At 39.5% G+C, this 19683-nt stretch overlaps 1 protein-coding gene across 1 annotated transcript in view; it reads left to right on the forward strand.

Annotated features, from left to right (window-relative positions):
* Positions 1-19683, forward strand: part of LOC150076292 (major facilitator superfamily domain-containing protein 6-A-like) — a 112798-nt gene that overhangs the window by 65946 nt on the left and 27169 nt on the right. Inside the window, exon 3 of the mRNA XM_090387311.1 lies at positions 18582-18698. Within this exon, the coding sequence (XP_090243437.1) occupies positions 18582-18592 (11 nt within the window). The 3' untranslated portion in view covers positions 18593-18698. The remainder of the gene's footprint in view (positions 1-18581; positions 18699-19683) is intronic.

Genomic DNA, 19683 nt, shown 5'->3' on the forward strand with positions numbered 1-19683 from the left:
CCCTTCTCTCAACTCTAAGTAAATTTTGCGAAAGATTACTCCACAGCAGAATACTAGCCCACTACACTGCAGAAATCTCGCAAATCCTAATGAATTCAGGTTCAGGCCTGGTCTGTCAACCATTGAACCCATCCAGAAACTTCCGTCTGAGACACAACAATGTACCAAGAAATACTTCCTTGCCATCATGGTTAACTTGGCTGGGGCGTTCGACTCACTTTGGTGGCCGAGCGTCCTTGCCAAAGTCGGGGTCGCAGAGATCCACCTTAACCTCTACCAGAGCAAACATGACCTACCTGAAAGACAGGAGGATAGAGCTAGTCGCACTATTCCAGAAGTGATCAAGAGCATCTACAGGGCTGCCCACAGGGATCGGTCCTGGGCTCGCTCCTGTGGAACATTGTCTTTGATGAATTTCTTGCAATGGACCTGGGAGAGGCTGGATCCCAGGCCTTTGCTGATGATAATGACCTAGTCCTAACTGTGGTGGTGAACTCAAGGACAGGGCTGGAGGCGCTGGCCAACCACGTGCTGGTGATCCTGCAGGAATGGACGACGACTCACTGCATAAAGATATCAATGACGAAGATTTACTCTATCCTGCTGAAGCTTGATATCTGAAGATCATCACAAATTAAGCCCCAAGGGAACACGATAAAACTGATGAAGCAAGTGAAATACCTCGGACTTACCATAGATAACAATCAGAACAATCAAAAACAATAGAATACATTAACTTAGAAAAAGCATGCAAGTACAGTTGGTATCCGAAATTGGTAATGTCTTATTAAAACCAACTATTCACGCTCCAATTTTCCCTACTTAGTGACTGATGGGTAGCAACCATGACAACATTCTTCATACGCGCTGGAAATGTATGATAACCGCATTTTGAGCCCCTAAATACGAAGGGGCCACTGTCTAAAGTGAGAGCTCATGGCATCGTTTATACAGGGGCTTCAAACTTTGGAATGGAGAAATAGAACTCTGACTAAAAAGTCAAAGGTGGCATTTCTTTCTTCAGAAGATGCTTCCAGGACTGTCTTGTCCTTTAATCTGGTTTTTCGGCCACCACGATTTAAGTTACATAGATAATGCAATAGTCTTAATTAATTCTAACGACTATATTTCTCCTATATTTCTCTGGCACAAAAAGCGTTCGTAGTCAAGGATGTCTCATAACTCAATTCGTTTTGGAATGAATAATAGCGTTATATATTCTAACACATTTTGTATTAAACCCTTTTAAAATTATTAGTTTATTCATTATACTTTATAAAAAAACTGCATTTAAATTTCTACAACTGGAAGAGGTTGTAATGCTACAAAATTTATCAAAATGAACATTGCTAGGGCGAGGATCTGGAGGCTTCATCGGTGGAAATCTGACGGCAAAGTATGGATCGCGTATGACCTTAAGAATTCTTGGAGTTTTTTCGGGAATAATGGGGATGTTATACGCCGGCGTTTACTACTTTCTTCTTCCAATGTGCCATGTCAAGAGGCTGGGAGGACCAGGTGGGTGAAGTAACTTTTCCTTTGAATGAAATCATTTACTTACTAAGTGCGGAAATGTTATCAGGCTTTTTAGTTCAATTATATTAGTCAACGAAAAGATTTCTTTCTTTCGTCTAAATCTTTAATGGCGTTTAATTTCATTTTTATTCGTAGGCAAGAGATCTGCCGTGAAAAACAAACCGGAACTTGAGGAAACCACTGTAGATCTTGTGACAGAAGAGCAGATTTCTCGGGTGTAGTTGGTCAGCTGTGTCTTTATTTGGGCTCTGCAACGATTCTTATATGGGCAAAGAAGTTTAAAATGATAATTTAAGTAAATAAACGAATGGAAATAAGGATTCATATCATTTTTGTCCAAACGGTGGAATTCCAAAAAGTAGTTATCAATTTTAAGTAATGTCTGAATGAGCTTTAAAGTGTGGAAAAAATTAAAAGTGGCGTTACTTTATATTTTTAAGAAGGATAAAATAATTCTTCACTATTTAATTCCACTTAAAATCACGAGTATCAAGAATTTATGATGAAATAAATTTTAGGTGATGCGTTTATTCAAATGAATCAGTCTTTATCTTGTATCCTTTTCTAGCGGTGGGTTGGTAGAATCGCCGTCCTCCCCACATTGGGGAGAAAAGACCTGATTTTGAATCCAGTCAATGACGCGATGAATTTTTGTGGTTTTTTTTTTTTTTTTTCACAACGTGGTTGAGTTAATTGGTCTCATGTGCAGGTAAAATGGTTTTAATCCCGGAAACTTGGGTTTTCGTCCAGCAAACAGAAAATCGACCGCAGAATACCCCAATTTACAGATATATACGGTGCAATATGACCTAATTTGCTGATGCTCCTAAATCTCTTGTTGTTGAGATTTAGGAGCATCAGCAAATTAGACCTAAATCATGGCTTCCTCTATAAACTAATTCGTCATCCCCTAATTCGGTATGCTAGTCACAATCTGTAGTTTGCGTTACATCTCATTATGAATTCACGAGATCGTGAAACATAATACAGAAACGAATCTGAATATCACAGAAAGCTGTTCCTCAAATGACATGTACTGTACTGAAAATTAGCGAGAGGAGGCTTCTTTGAATCATGGTAAAAGTAGCCTTGCTGAAAACGGATACAGACGGAAAAAAACATGATTATTTCTATATTTGGATGAGGAAGACCAACGTTCTTGCCAATTAGAAATTAAAATCTGGAAGCTGCGAAATTTCATTTATTTAGGAGATGCTTGAGGGTCAATCAGAATGCCATCAAATTCATAAGAATGACCTTGTTGGATATAATAAGAAATATCACTGCAAATTAAGAGAAACTGGAGGGGAAGTGTACCAGCAAGAATCTCATACGAGGTTCCACACTTCAAATTCTTGCGTTATGGAGGCTGGAGCCTTGCTCGATGAAACCAGGCTCCGACCCCATAACTAACAATACGAAGAACAACTGCTTTGTACATAACACGAAGGTTACTTGCACTAAGTCCCCACTCCTGCCTCACCACCTATGAACGAACGAACATAGCGATGAAATTTTTAAAAATTATCCGTGAAATGAGTGATATGGAGTAGAAATCTTAGTCGAGATCAATTTTAAGAAACAAATATTTAGTTTTTATTACAAAAGGAATAGACTATTATAAATTTTGACAACTGGAGGATAATTTGGAGAAATACGCCCCTTAAAAGCCATCATACAAGTTTTGGTTGGAGAGATTTACAATTTATTAAGAGAAGCACAATTAAAAAGATCGGTTAAAAACATTATTGGCATTAACTTCCAACGCTTGAATTGGTGTAAAAAATTAAGGCAATTTCGTCAGCAAAGGCTAACGAGGAATAACATTCATGCTGCTTTAGAAGCCATTGAGCGGGGATTAGGTTCCAGAAGAAGGGAACTAAAACAGAGCCTGCAGATAGCCACAAAAAACATGTCTAGTTATGGAATGATCCCTGGAAGCTATGGCGACAAATCTGTTGGGAAAATAATCCCCGAATGGTAAGATAAAGCTGCATGGGAGACTGAAAAAGACTAAGACTTTTAAGGGCGCTTTCCCTACAGAAGGAGTCAAAGGCGCCCTCAGTCCACAAAGACAATAAGAGTGTAAGCATGGATGGTGAGGTAGACGAGTCTCATAAATTAGCAACAAGGGCATCTTCAGTGGCACGACCAAGGGAGAAAACGTTCATTTAATAGTGAACAACGGTTCACTATTAAATGAAGTGGAAAAAGTGTGGAGTTTCAAATAAAACTTGCAATTACAGCCACTCCTCCGCTACAAGCCATCTAAATCCTATCGTGGTTTACATATTAAACAAAGTGTACTTCATTTCTCCAAACGCAAATCCGTGCCACGTGCTAGGAAGAAGCACGTGCAGCACTAAAAAATCAAATAAAAGGTAGTAGACTTCGTCTACAGCAGTAAATATCCACCCAACATAAAATGTATGAAAAATAAAAGATTAGTTTCGAACCATATTAATAGTTAATATTTTATCTTTCTTAAATTTTCCGCTCTGAATAATTGTAAACGCTTACGAGACTTTAATAATTTAAATCCAAGATGGCGAATACTTTCACAGAGCTGCCATCTTTTAGCTACAACAAAAACGTCCTGTTTAACAATTGGCTTGAACGGAATACACAAGTTGGATGTACACAATTTCAATCTACAGACGTTCAAAAGTTTTTAATAACATCACTGACAAAGCCCATTCTCAACGTTGTTCAGTGAGCTTCGGTTCTGTTATCATTTTTCATTACTCTTTTGCTTTCTTGCATTATTCAGCTTCTGTAAGTTATAGTAAAACAATTTGTTGTTATCATCATTCACTGTTGCCCACACTTTTCAAAATAGTATTCTACTATATTGTAATGGAAGCAAAACTGTTTATCACGGCTACATATCAGCCAGGGCCGTTCAAATTTGGGGTCCATTGAATGTTCCGTAACTGGACCCCCGATCTGCGGCCCAATCGAGGGAGCCATCAAAGTTTCAACATAAATAAACGACGCCCCTTAACCTCTTTTGCATCCAAACCCGAAGTACCTTTGAATGGCCCTGATATCAGCCCTCAGGGAGTTCAAGAGTCAGTACAGGATCCGCGCCAAATAGCCTCACCCAAGGCTGCTTTTCCCCTTCGATTTCTCTTTTCTATAGCTCCAAAGATCTGGGTTCACCCTACTCAGTCGGTACTCCGCTGAATGTTTTTGTAGAGGCCAATATTCACCTTATAATCGCTAATCGGTGAGCAGCAAAGTTGGATAATTGGTCGGTGAAGGAGATTGGGTTTGCGCGACCATCGTACAATACGCTTTTCGCTGGAAGGTATTGTACATCAGGATCGCATCATGCATTAGTTAGGGCGATTTGCGGTTAAATCTGTCTAATCGAGCACATATGAAACTACATTAAGCCGAAATTGAATGACTTCATAGATTAAGACAGACTGAAAAGTTCGTCTCAGGAGGAAGCTGTAGAATTATTGGAACACACTCAGATGACACTTCAACAGGCTGAATGAAGCTAAAGAAGAATAAGTGAACTCCTGTTAAACGGTGGTCAAACTAGTTGTCTGTTTTGCGAAAAGCTGCCATATTGAAATGAAATATTCCAAAATGGGTGGAGAAATAGGAGCGTGGAAGAGGATGATCGTCGGAAGAGGAATTTTCAAATCTGCGTAGTTAGTATTATAACCAAGCGAAAATTTGAAACTTCGAATACATTATTTAACACTACTGGAAATGAGGATCGTTGGAGTTCAGTGTACAAAATCACGACTAGTAAAGGAAGAGCAGCCAAAGATTTTGTTTATGGTATAAGCTAAGGGCAGAGGGAAAGTACAACGTGGAAAGGTAAGGTACAATAGTGGCCATCTCAGATCGAATAATAGACGCGATGGATTATGATCACAATCAGAACATTATTTTATGATATCCCTAAACAGTGCTTATGAGGATGGGAGTGAAGAATCTGCCTTCAATTTAGATGAATTCGTTGACGAAATACAGCAGATAAAAGGCAACAGATATCAAGCTATGGACTTCATAGGGGAGGCTATCAAAAGATATCATCCGTTCCTTTGAACGTTTTATGAATGGTCTAAGGAATGGCCGTTTATAGCATTCTTGCACGAGCATTCTAATAGCATTCTTGTACGAGCTGCAAAAGTTTTTTGAAAGGATGTTGACATGAAGGATTATGAACTATGTTAATTTGAACCAACAAACAGTATGAAACTCTACCTGTGGTCGTGGTACTGAAGATGTTCATCAATCAGCGTTTGTCAGCGCAGTAGCACAGTGTTTATAACCACCGTCTTCCCCACATTGGATGGGGAAAGGCCGAGGTTTGGATACGGTCAATGGCGCGAAGAATTTCTATGGACATTTTTTCGCTCGGCTGAATTTCTCTGTCTCAGGAATGGATAACAAGATCTTCCCCAGAAAACCAGGATTTTTATTGTCCAGAGTATCAAGCAAATCGACAGACAGACTTATTACCCCAACTTATGGGGTTATAAGTTGGTTTTCAAGTGACTTAATTTAATGACACTGCTTAGGTTCACTCATGCAGAGCCTCGTTTTGGAAGATTGGCTCCGGAAGGACTTTATCATGTAAATATGGTTGATGCTGATGATTATATTATTATTTATTGGTGAGTCCAGATCTCAGACTGTGGTCAGATCAAGGAACCTAATGCAAGGACTAGTGCGTAGTTCATAAACTAACACTTTCGTCAACAAAAACAAAGATAGTCGAAAGAATGCCTGCCAGAAATAGACCCGAAGTGGTAAAAATAAAGGGTATTAGTTTAGCGACAGTAGAACAAAATAAGAACGTGGAAGGTTACTAGACGGGTCAGTCATTTAGTTTCATCAAACACATCGAGCCTGATAAAATAAGGAAGTTTCCAGCTATGATTTATAAAATATCAAAATCAGAACAGGATATTAAGGGCAAAGCCTTATTCCTCCTGCATGACTGTTTTTATCCCAATAATAACTTATGCAGCTTCTGTATGGTTTAAGGGGAACAATACCCGCGGAATGCAGTCTTTCTATTGAGCCGTTCTGTAGCACACAGCTTTCGTGATCTACAGATAGATGTTCGAAATGATCCAACGAATTCCCTCTAGATTTCCCAAAGGTTTAAAATTCTTTTTAATAGACTAAACCTCCTAAAACTATATTTTTTATATTCACTCTTAACTGGATTCACGCTGTGTTATGTGCATTATATTCCAATTATGACATCATACTTCAGCACTGGAATATGTTTTTTCACATAAAATTGTTTATAGCAATTTTGCGCCAAAAAAGTGACTGCAGAATAAAAGGGAGAAAGGGTCGTCCTTTGAAAACGCCTGGATGTAGCCTTGAAGTTATTCTTTACTAATCTTTCACATGTTGAAGATACTTTGAAAGTTCCTCGATGGGCACCACTTACAAATTTGTATTTCCAGGAACTGTATTTCATCTCAGCGCTTTATAATACAGTAACTTGCGAATTTTAAACCTTCCTACAACGTCTGATAACCCCCCACCCCCCTCACTTGGTCTTGACATTTGGTTGCTGCATACAGTTTGATATTATCCATATACCTCAAGCGTAAGAGCGTTTAGACAGGTTCTTCCTCCTTTCTTTTAGAGTATATCAGTACTTGCTGTTGCTGAACATGGCGGATAGTAGTTTGAGTATTAAAGAGGACCATAGTCGACGCAGGGCATCTTTCTGGACGATTCCTCTGCAGATGGGGGATCGCTCTGATCTCGATATTCTCGGACTTGACGGTTGTCCTCCATTTTGTCATAGTTGCTTCTAGGAACCCTGTCAGTGTCGGGTTGACTTTGTAAATATTCAGAGTCTGTATTAATCATCTGCGTTGCATGAAGTCAGGGGCCATGCAGCAATCAGTTTAGGTCTTTTACAGATTGTAATGTTTCTTGTAAACCTGTTTCATAATTGTGTCAATGGCCAATTGCTCCTTGTGTCCTTTGTCCTCTGCTTATATCCCTTCTGCTCCTCGGCCATGATGTTCTGACTCTCCAACTAGTCAGATAACTTCTTGGTTATCCAGCTTTCCAGTCTTGTACGTTGTTAGGACAGGTGATAGGTCTGTACTTTGCCAGTTTGTGGTGTTTGTCCTTAGCCTCCAGATAGGTGATTCGTTGAGTCAGAGATTCTGGGATTGTGTCAGGGTGGTTATCATCTGTGTGACTATCTCTGCTATGCATCTGTGTGCACAGTTGAAATTCTTGTACCAGTAATTGTGGATGTTATCTTTTCCTGGGTAACCCTAGTTGTGGGACTTCCTAACAGACCATTGTTCTTCTTCCTCTGTGTCTCCCATTCGGTCATCTCTTGTTCATCTTTCATTTTCTTCCGTTATAAGTTTATCTAGGGTGTTGGCCGTTACGGCTCGCTTTGCTACTTCACTTCCCTCAGGACTCCTCGAATGCCCTCTGATCAGGGATTGTTGTTCCATTTTTCTTCTTAGCTGATGCTACTGTAAAAGGTTCAATACTTTCTATGAAATATCTAGAAGTTTGTTCTTCTCTTAGCATCGTCCCATATTAGTATTAGTATTAGTAACGGCCGCATGGTGCAAGAAAGCCTATGGCTTATGCTGCACCAGCCAAAAAAAAAAAAAAAAAAAAAATCCGAACAAAACAATGATAAAAAAAAATAATAAATAAATAAATAAATAATAATAATTAATAAAAAAAAGGAAATTAAACCTATCATCCTATGCGCTTCCCTTACCCGAAAGTACTATCCAGATGACCTTTGAATTTCCCCAAACTGTCGGCCTCTACCACCCATGAAGGAAACTTTATAACTCGCTGGCTAAAATAAAACTTCCTGCAGTCCAATCTAAACATTTCCCACGGTAACTTGAATTTATGTCCCCTAGTTCTAGCATCATTTATAATCTTGAAAATTTCGTCCTCATTCATTTTACTGATGCCTCTCAGAGCCTTAAACACCTCAATCAAATCTCCTCTAAGGTGTCTAGTTTCCAAACTCTGCAACCCACATATTCGAAGTCTATCTTCATAAGGACGCCCTTTTGCCGATCTCACCAGGCGAGTTACCCTTCTTTGCACCCTTTCAAGAAGCTCGATGTCTTTCTTTAGGTGCGGTCTCCATACTTGAACACAGTATTCAAAGTGTGGTCTAACAAAAGCATTATATAACGAGATTATCACATCCCTATCTCTACTTGCAAAAGTTCGATAGGACACCGTGGGCATTCCTTGCAACCTGTTTACAATGCTCAGAGAATTTCATGTCTGACCGTATCGTAACACTCAAGTCCCTTTCCTCCAGTACTGGGTTTAGTTGAACTTCACCAAGTGAATAAGTTATTTTGGGATTACTGTTTCCCAGGTGTAATACCTTACACTTTGTTGGATTAAAGCACAGCTGCCATTTTTCTGTCTATCTAGGTCTCTCTGAAGAAGCTCAGCTTGACAGTGATCATTAACTACTCTACCAATTTTAACATCATCTGAAAATTTAGACATCACGCCCTCTATCCCTTCATCGATGTCGTTTATGAAAATTAAAAACAACAGTGGTCCTAATACTGATCCTTGGGGAACCCCACTTCTTACATCAACCCAATCTGAGGAATAGCCATTTATCACAACCCTCTGCCTCCTGCCCTGAAGCCATCCTTCTATCCATCTAAGCATTTTTCCAGTGATTCCAACCTGTTCCAGCTTATAAAGCAACCGCTCATGTGGGACTGAGTCAAAAGCTTTGCTGAAATCTAAATAAACAATGTCGAAATTATTCCCTAAATCCAGCTCGTGAGTGACCCTTTCGAAATAGCGAACCAGATTTGTTAAACATGATTTTCCCTTTACAAAACCATTCTGAGTATCCTTGAGAATTTCAATTCGATCCAAATGATCCTGAATTCCACCCTTGATCATTGCCTCCATGATTTTCCCTACTACTGAAGTCAGACTGACAGGTCGATAATTTCCAACTTCACTGTTAGAGCCACCCTTATGTATGGGAGATACATTTGCACTTTTCCAATCCAAGGGAATCTCCCCAGAGTCTAGTGATGCTCGCATAATTAGCCTCAATGGTTCAATGCCCTCGCTTGCCGCCTCTCTTAAGATTATAGGGTATATTCAACTCCAGGAGCCTTACTGGTCTGTAGGCTCGAAAGTGTTTTCATTAAATAATCTTGCGAAATTTCAATATCCTTAATTACATATTTTTTAACTTCGCTCCCACAATTTCCAATTGCCACAAAAGGCTTTTCATTTGTGGTATTAGTATTAGTATTAGTAACGGCCGCATGGTGCAATAAAGCCTATGGCTTATGCTGCACCAGCCAAAAAAATAAAAAAAAATAATAAAAATATTGGCGAAATCTCTTGTGAGCAAAATGCAGTTCTGCTTTATGGAGTCCAGGTATTCTTAAATCTTCTGTTTACAGGTCTCCTGTTGCTGGTGGATGTAGTCTTTCTTGAGGATGGTCTTCCTTTTTCTGATCAGCTTCTTGCTTCTGTTACCTTGTTGGTAGCATATTCAGTGGGATCGCCGTCCTCCCCACACCAGTGGAAAAGACCTGCGTTCAGGTCCAGTCGCTAACATGAGGAATTTTTATGGGCCCTTTTCACAATGTGGATGAGATATTCGGTACCTGACGAGGGTAGCATGGTTTTCCCCCCCTAAAATTCGGGTTTTTCGATAGCAAACAGAAAATCGACCTCAGAACCATTTAAACGCAATTTACAGACAATATACTCGGAGTAATATCGTCTTAGTCGCTGATGCTCCTAAAAACCCTACAACAACCTCCTCGTTGGCACTGAGTCACTTGACCTATCTTCACTCTTAGTTCTTTTATCTTCTGCTGAAGCCTTCTTTCCGAAATTGTTGGCGTTGTCTTTGCTTTTGTTTTTTGTGTCTCTGGTTTCTCTTCAGTTCGTCCTACACGGCCGCAATAAATGGCTGTGGATGACTTCTTGTTTTATTTCATAGTACGCTAGTTGATGTGGAACTAATTCATGGAATATTATGTTTGTTTAGGCAAGCCGATTTACCAAAAAACCCTTCTCGTGATATGCTAACTGCATTCTCGATTGAAATGGCTTTTAAGAATCTCTCAGTCTCCAACGGGGTTTGAACTCGGGCTTCTCTAAAGGATAACTGGCGAATCCGCTATACCAAAGGATTTGACGAAAGAGACCAGATAATTCTTACAACAACAAGAGATTTCCAAAAGAGATTTTTTTTTTCTTTGTCTACTAGCAAGGCTCCCAAAGTTGTCAAAGACAATTCTTTGAAGATGTTTTTCAATAGTACGTTTCAATGTATGGGAGTCCTCTCCATTATTTTTTTGCCGCTATTCTTAAGTGTTTCGATCTCCTGTTTGCGTTCATCCTCTGTAGAAGAATACCCGAAAGCATTGTTGAACTGGGCTATTGGGATTGATTTTTTGTGAGAGAAGGGGCCGTAGCTGTCAAAATATAAATAATTCCCCTTATTTGTAGGTTTGTGGTATCTTTTTGTGTTGATTTTGATGGCATTTCTTGTTAATGTTAAATTTAGGAAGTTAATTCTGTTGTTTTCTTCATTTTCAATTGTAGCCAATCATCTATCCAATCATCTATATCATTCAACTCTTGGAAGATGGTATTTATGGTGAGTGGTTTGCACATAAGCAGACAATCATCTACATACCTTCGATAAAATTTAAGGTATTGGGAAGAGTACTTGGAAATGATGTGGTTTTCTATTTCTAGGAGGTAAATTTCAGAGAGATGTCCACTTATGGAACCGCCCATTGGTACCTCATATACTTGTTGCTAAAAATCTCCTTCATGGGTGAAACAATTCACTGATAACAGTATATTTAGTAAGATGGTTATATCCGAAATATCTAATTTTGTTCTGTTTTTAAGTGATACAGAACATTATTACCCTACACTTAGACCCAGGACCTTACCCCTCCTTCGAAAACGCGATAATAATTGACAAACAAGACACAAAATTTAAATTAGAAACCAGTGCGACACTAGCAATGAGATCAACAAACAGATCAATAAACATACATAGACCAATAATAATCTCTGAAGAACGGGACCTAAAACAAATATCCAATGCTGATTTTTACTCAACCCCCCCCCCCACACACACACACACTTTGGAAACACGGCAATGGAACGTGCCCGGGCTATAAAAGACGGCCTCGACACCTTCCTTTGAAGATGGTATTAACGAAAAGCCCCCATCAGGCATCAGGACATCACCTCCCTTTATGGCTGCAATTACTCCCCATGCAAGGATTTAGGACAAAAGCTGGCTGTTTCCTTCGTCCTCCTTCCATATAATTGCAATTTCAACGTCTTCTGAATTACACCACTCCCGGATGCAGCCGTCCCTGAAGAAAACCCCAGGTAAGAGTATTCTTCTGCCTTAAAACAAAATATATAATATTCTTAAAATTTAATATTCCTTTAAAATTTCCAAAACTTGCCTATACTATCCTTTTCAAAAAATCCACAAAGTTTATTTTAAATCCATAATGAGATCGCAGATCTCATTTCCTCTACAAGGAAAAATTACGATAAATTATTAAAATTTTTCCGATTTTACGAAAATTAGCGGATCTCGACTACTCAAGTTGTCTGTCCAACTGTATTCACATAAATGAAAAATTCCTTGTCCCCATTCTTTGCTCTCTTAGCCAGTAATTTCTCATACGCAGCCTTGGCCTTCCTGTCCTTATTTGTGGTACTGTTACAGATCAACTTGTACCTGTTGTAGGCCAAGTGCAATGTGTCAGCAAAACATTAGTAGATGCAGTGATACAATGCTGATTATGCGTCACAGGAACATCGCAGTATGCGTAATATCCGTCTTAGCCCATATTCTAATCAAGCTGTTGAACACTCTGATAATGAAATATGATGACTCATATTACACGAGCGATGGACCGCGTAAACGATGGTTTTGTTTCCGTGGATTAGGCTAGCAGATGTGCTGTTTCTCGTCACTTGAAGGTGTATGCATCTACGATATTGAAGATCCGTAGTAAAACAATTCGCAAAGCAAGATCAGAAGTGTTTATATTAATTATTTTGCCAATGAAAAATTATCATTGACCGTATTTAGCAGTTATATGGTCTTTAACCATGGTCCATTCAAGGCATGGTACACTCGAAGTGTTTTTTCACTTTACCACTCACCATTTGGCGACATTCTGCTGGTTCCATCTTTTCAAGCAGAGGAAGGCATTTTGATTTTGTACTATGGCTCCTTGCCATCTAGCAAGAGAATGAGAAATTTTCCAGCAGTATGCTGTAGACAGATCCAAGGCATTGTGATGTCTTTTATGGTGGAACATATTAACTGTCCTTTAGTTAAAATCAAATCCATATTTCACTCATAAAATCCAAATTCATGACGTGAAAGTGAATTTGGTGGTGATGAAAGTGAATTTGGTGGTGAATTTCAAAGTGATGGCAAAGACGAGTCTTCTCTCGTGAATGATGGCAGGAAGACGTCGGATGTTCAGAGCTGCCGCCATCTCGGTGGTCCTTGGTGCAGGTGGAAGCCGAAATTTCCATACAGCCCACTTCAGTAGCCAGAATTCCCCACCGTCTAAGATGGGTCGTAGCAGTTGAAGTCCAGACTTCGGCGCCATAGAGTATGACCGGATAAACACATGTATTAATATATCTGCATCCAACAGCCTGGTCATGGATGTGCATAAGTTGTTGTTTAATCATCCACTGGAGTCGACAGAACTTTATTTGCAAGTGGTCTATGTGCAGTAGAAAGGAGAGCTTTTGATCAAAAGTAACCCCCAGATCTGTATGTTGTTGGACGGCAGAAATTGCGGATCCTCTTAAAATGGGTTGTACTATTGTTGGGCTCCGTCTGAGAAAGAAAGCCAACTGTTTTGACTTTCTGCTAGACCACGGACACCTTATCTATGCTACGTAGTTCGACTAACTACGCACTCTCGTACCTCACGTGGTTAACGGCTGGCATTCAGTTTTCATAGGGGTAATCATAATTCAGTGATCACTCAGTGTATATACATTCATATAAATATAACAAGATAAACAAATTTCGATTGAAAAAATGGCTGAAAAATCCCCTCAGAGCAAATTTCATTTCAAATAACACCTGGATAGTTTAATTTCTTTAGTCTTTGAGTTTGGATAATAACACGGTGTTCTCAGTAACCTAATAAACATAACTGTATTTGGTCCAATATGCCCGATTGAAAATTGCATCCTCAGACCACAAGATTTCAAGGGGCAAATTTTCGTTATTCTCGCACATCTAGAGAAACTTCTTTAAAAATTTAACTCACCATTCAGAATCATCTTCATTAAGCGCGTGTCATTCGGAATGTAAACCTGGTATCGTCAATCTTTCAAAAATTCTTCTCATCAAACGTTGGGGTATTTTTAGTTCACTTTTAAGCATTCGTGTAGATTGTTGTGCGGTTCTGTCCAGAGCATGCTTAACACGAGTTGAACGTGGTCTTCTTTTCTGCTTCTTGGGCAACATTTGAGAAACATTTCTTTCTTCTCCAAAACGCTTAATTATTTCAGAGAGAAGAGAGAACGTGTTTTGAGATGTTGGAGAATCAGTATGCTGAGGACATTCTCTTCGAATGATGTCACACTTCAATGTTTGAGAATACAATCCTAGAATTCTAACTTAGATTACTAAATTGTGCTAGCATACTTCTTTTGACAGCGTAGTGCTGTTTATTCGAAGGGAGAGTGAACTCTGTGATTCAGCTTCGTAGTGCAAATATATGATGCTGTTCTATGCAAATTTGAGTTTTTTATTACTCATAATGAATCCTTTTTGACCTACTACTACGTTAGATACACTGTGCTGCCACTTTATTAGGTACACCTACCTAGTAGCGTGTTGAGCCTCCCGTAGCCTTCTAAACAGCCTGAATTCGCCTAGGCATCGATTGAACAAGATGCTGAAAACGTTGTGTAGGAATGGGATATATACATTCATATAAATGAAGACCATGAGTGTGTCGCGCAGTTTCTTGAGATTCTATGGAGGTGTAGGCCTGCAGCGAACAGCCCTTTCCAGCTCATCCCAAATATGTTCAATAGGATTGAGATCCGTGGCCTGAGCGGGCCACTGCAGCAAAAAAAATTCATTGTCATGTTTCTGGAACCATTCCATAGGAATTCGGGTTTTGTGCATCGGCGTATTATGCTGCTGGAAGTAACCATCTGACTGAGGAAATACTGTGAACATGAACGAATGCACTTGGTCAGCAACGATGTTTAGGTACGATGTGGCATTCAGACGTGAATCTATTGTATCAATGGACCCAACGTGTGCCAAGAAAACATTTCCCACACCATAACACTGGCCCCACCACCCTGCACAGTAGTCGTCAAACATGATGTGTCCATGGATTCATGTTGTTTTCGCCAAATTCTTAGCCTTCCATCAACATGATGCACCAGGAACTTAGACTCGTCAGACCAAGCAACCAATTCTCGATAGTCCAGTGCTGGCGTTACTGTGCCCAAAGGAGGCGTGCTCTCTTGTTCTTCATTGATAACAAAGGTACGCGATGTAGCCGTCGGCTATTGCAGCCAATTCGCAACAAAATGCGATTAATGGTCCGTTGCGATATTTTATTCTGCGCACCCTGGTTGTATTCTGACGTGATGTGCGACATTGTGCCCAGTCTGTTTGCTCGCACAATTCTAGCCATCCTCCTTTGACCTCTCTCATCAACAAGCGACGATTTTCTTCCACAGGAGTGATGTTGAAAGGATGTTTTCTGTTCGTTGCACCATTCTCGATACACCCTTGAAACTGTGGTGAGTGAAAAGTTCAGGAGAACTGCCGTTTCAGAGATGCTTTGTCCAGCACGTCTTGCACCTACTACCATGCCACGTTCGAATTCCGTTACATCAATCCTTTTCCCCATTCTTGCTACTTTTTGCACTCTTAACTGATAATAGAAAAGTTGTTCTGCTGCATTTATATCCACAACTGTGGCCATGTGACTTGCAAAGTTGTGGAACAAACCATTTGTGTACACATTTTCATTCATTTATTAATTACACACAATATACAGTCTCAAGATTATGTACATCAGAGTATATGCATGATTTATATACAAGAAATATTTATATATAATTATATGCTCTGTACATATCATTAAATACTCGTGTGTGTTCTTTAACCAGGGTAGCTCCCAGGCATAAGCCAAACTATACCTTGAGAACTTGTGAATATGTAGCCTTACAAAGCCGGCCTTGAAAAGTATGTTGCATAACCAGGGTCTGCTTTTACTGTAGTGCAGTTCGCTCATGCAATCCCGCATCCACTGGAGATAGTGCAGTACCAGTGAGTGCCAACAATCCCGAACCCCGGGTTGCCCATACCAGGGAGCTAGCAGGAAAAAAATAATAATAAAACAACTGTAATATTCAATAGTCTGGATGGTACAACTATAAACTCCAAAAATCACAGTTCGACTGAATATTTCCTCATTTACTGTTCTACATGCAGTGGAACCTTCAAACCCAATAAAGGTACTGTCCAGCAAATCTCCAACTGTACGCTACGCCATGGATAATAGAACCATTACTGCACCAGACCACACGCAATGAATCAGGTCGAGCACCCCAGAATCCAGAAGGGAATATTCATGATCGCAGCACAAAAGACAACTAACAAGAGCACAAGACCCAACACCATGAATCAGGTCCAGCAGTCCAGCTGCTAGCCAGAGGTACAAACTAATAATGAAACTCCATGAAGACAATTCGGTCACCAGGTTTACCTCTCAAAGAAAGGCTCTAAGAATAGTTCTTCTTGCAAACACAGCGGCTGAAAACTCCTGAAATAAATTAAAACAGTCACGATTTGCAATAAGTAAATGTACTGTATCAAACGATAAGCCAGGAATATGTGCCATCAAAGTCTGCCTTTGGTCTTCATACTCCCGACATAAAAAAAATTACATGCATCCAAGTCTCCTGTTCGCAACGTGTACAGAAAGGATCTGTCTCCGATCCTCTCTCATATAATTTGGCCCTAAGTGAGCCGTGTCCTGTTAACAAAAAAGAAGTGTACATAGAAGGCGCAAACCAAGATGCCACGGTTTTTGACAATGTATAGTTCATCTGGGGAATATATTTCCTCGTCACAGCTCCAACATCACCACTTTCCCATCTGGTCTGCCATAAATCCATTAATTTATTCCATATTCGTTGTTTTTCTTCTTTAATATTATTCTCCAAACCGATTGTGATATCCAAAAACGTTAACAACGTACCCTTTTTCAATTTGTACAAAAAACCTTTGTAGACAATGAATAAATCCAATGGCATGGTACCAGAAATTACCCGTAGGGCTGTTCTAGGTACTTTCAGTAAAGTTAATAACATAGAGTGCTGAAGAGATAAAAGTTTCGATCGAATCCTAGTTCAGAGAAAAACCAAGCAAAGCCGCATATGCCTCTATCTGGAGAAAAATTGTCTTATAATGCAATGACAACATCCACTTATTCAATTCCTTACGAGAAATCCTAGCAATGTAGGCTCTGAAGAGTCTTATTTTACATTCAGGTGTGAAACATGTGGGAAAAAGGAAAGTTTGTCATCCATGATTAATCCGAAATACTTAGTTTTAGCAACATAAGGAATCTGAACTCCACCTAAAAGAGCTCTTGGATGTCTGCCGTAATAAAATTGTTTCTTGAAAACCATGAAACAAGTCTTACTTCTAGAGATCTTTAATTTGTTCAATTCGGCCCACTGCATTAAATCATCTAAAACTGACTGTATTTTTGATTCCAAGTCTGAAGCTCCCAGAAACTCCAATCACAAGGTCATCAGCACAGGCTCTCTTAACAAACTCTGTATCCTCCTTAACAAGCCACTGATCTTAAAATGCATTCCAAAAGAGAGGACCCAAAACCGAATTTTGAGGACAACCTTTCGAGACAGATGACGTGCACACACAGTGATAAATCTGTCCTGAAAATATGACCTTATATTGTTAAATATGTAACTATTACACTGTGCAAGCACAAGAGATCGAGGGGCACTTTCCCACCATACCGAATCAAATGCTCCTTCAAAGTCTATAAATTCCATAAGAACAGATTTATCAGAGTTGTTATGGTATCCTCTGTAGAGTGCCCTTTTTTAAATCCATGCTGATCAGCAGAATACAGATGCTTATCCTCTAATAGCGCAGAAATTCTAGAAGCAAGTAACCTTTCTTTGTAAACTGCTGTGTACACAAGTATTTGTGTACACAGACTTATTTTTCGGCCACCCGAATAATGAAATTTATCTACCGTGCTGTGTATCTTATGTCTGTTAATTGCGTGTGTTCTTTGGTTGATTTGTCTGTTTTGCTAGACGAAAAACCCCAGTTATGGGGGGAAAAACCTTGCTATCTACGCCACAGACCGACTAACTCAACCACGGAGTGAAAAAAGTCCATTAAAGTTCCTCGCGTCATCGACGGGAATCGAACCGGGGCCTTTTCCACCCGGTATGGGGAGGACGGTGACGATACCACTGTGGTCTACCTGCGCATACGTATTTGTGTACACAGCAGGGGTGTATCTAATAAAGTGGCAGCGCAGTGTATGTTATTATTATTATGTAAGTAACGGCTGAACTGGTGGGGTGGTCGAGAGGCGCCGTAGTTAAAGTGTACCGGGACTGACGTCAAAATGGTCAAACAACGAACCGACGTAAAACTGCAAAGGTCAGCGAAAGGACATCACCATTTTATTCTGCAGCGAAATCAATTGCGACACTTTTTGAATTTGATGTGTTAATTTATACAAGGAACACATAGACAGCTAACTTTAGCAATATTTAACACACCTAATATATGTACGTGTAATATACTCCTAAATACACGTACGTGTAAACGAAAAGTTGCCACAGCGCCTGTGCATCACATGGAAAGCTTCGATCTTCGTCAGCATTTGCTTTGCAAAAAGCTGCACTGTTACTGGAAGCTCCCACAAACTTAATTCGTTTTTGATTTCTAGGTCCATCGTAAAAACAAGGGTCCAGAGTATCGATTTCAGGAGACATCAACGTAGAAAGGGTGAGAGGGGTTAAAAACGTGGATAAAATCAGAAGCAGTGACTGATTAAACAGGAAAGGTAAGATTATATAATTTTGTCACCTGAAATTGCGCTCTTTTACATCAAAATAAACCAGTTGAATGTGAAACTAAACAGTTTATCCCATATGGTATGTCCCGAATAAGAGAACAAGTGATCAAAACTTAAAGTATTTAACAGTCGATTTTCCATTGTAATAAAATAATCTCCGCAGTAATTTTAGTACTTAAATCATTAAATATATTGAGAGGAAACTGATTCTGGAAATTCTTTAACATCCTTCAACATAAATAACCAATCGCTGTACTCCGATTAATAAACGATTACCAGGCAGCTTCTAACCCTCAGCAAATCTTAAACGTTTCAAGTGAGCGGGTGGCTAGTGCCAGGGAAGGGAGCCTAAAAAACTTCAAGGGTTGTTAAATATACAAGAACAGTAAGTCTTAATTATTTATGTAGTAATGTTAGAAGTGTCGTCAATAAAATGAGCGAATTCGAACTGCTGGTTAAAACAAGTAACGCGGACATAACAGGGCTTACAGAGACGTGGCGCCATCCGGAAATAGGGGATGACGAGTTTCAGTACGGCTTGTATAATGTATTTAGGAAGGATAGAGTACATAGAAGAGGTGGTGGGGTTATGCTTCTTATCAGAAGCAGCCTGAGTGCGACGATAGCTTTCCCGGATTCAGACGTTTCAAATGCTAGTATAGAGTCTGTATGGTGTGAGATAGTTGGAAACAAAGGTATAATGCGAGTAGGAGTAATTTACAGACCAGGTGATTGTGAAGATTATGACAAAAGCCTCTACATGCAAATGGAATGGGCAAGTAAGCATCAATGCCTTATTATGGGTGATAGGACGACGTTTCCTGTGCGGACGTGCCTTTCTGCCGCTCTTGGAACAGAGAGGTTTTTTTCTGATTTATTTTCTGCTTTATTAGTTTAAATTGACATATTAACTTATTTTCTAGAGTAGCTTTATATTCCTATTTACAGTTCTTAAAGTTAAAGTAACTTAGAC

This window comes from Mastigoproctus giganteus, chromosome 13 (genome assembly GCF_048544385.1).
Source record: "Mastigoproctus giganteus isolate SK-2022 chromosome 13, ASM4854438v1, whole genome shotgun sequence".
NCBI classification, from domain to species: Eukaryota; Metazoa; Arthropoda; class Arachnida; order Uropygi; family Thelyphonidae; genus Mastigoproctus; species Mastigoproctus giganteus.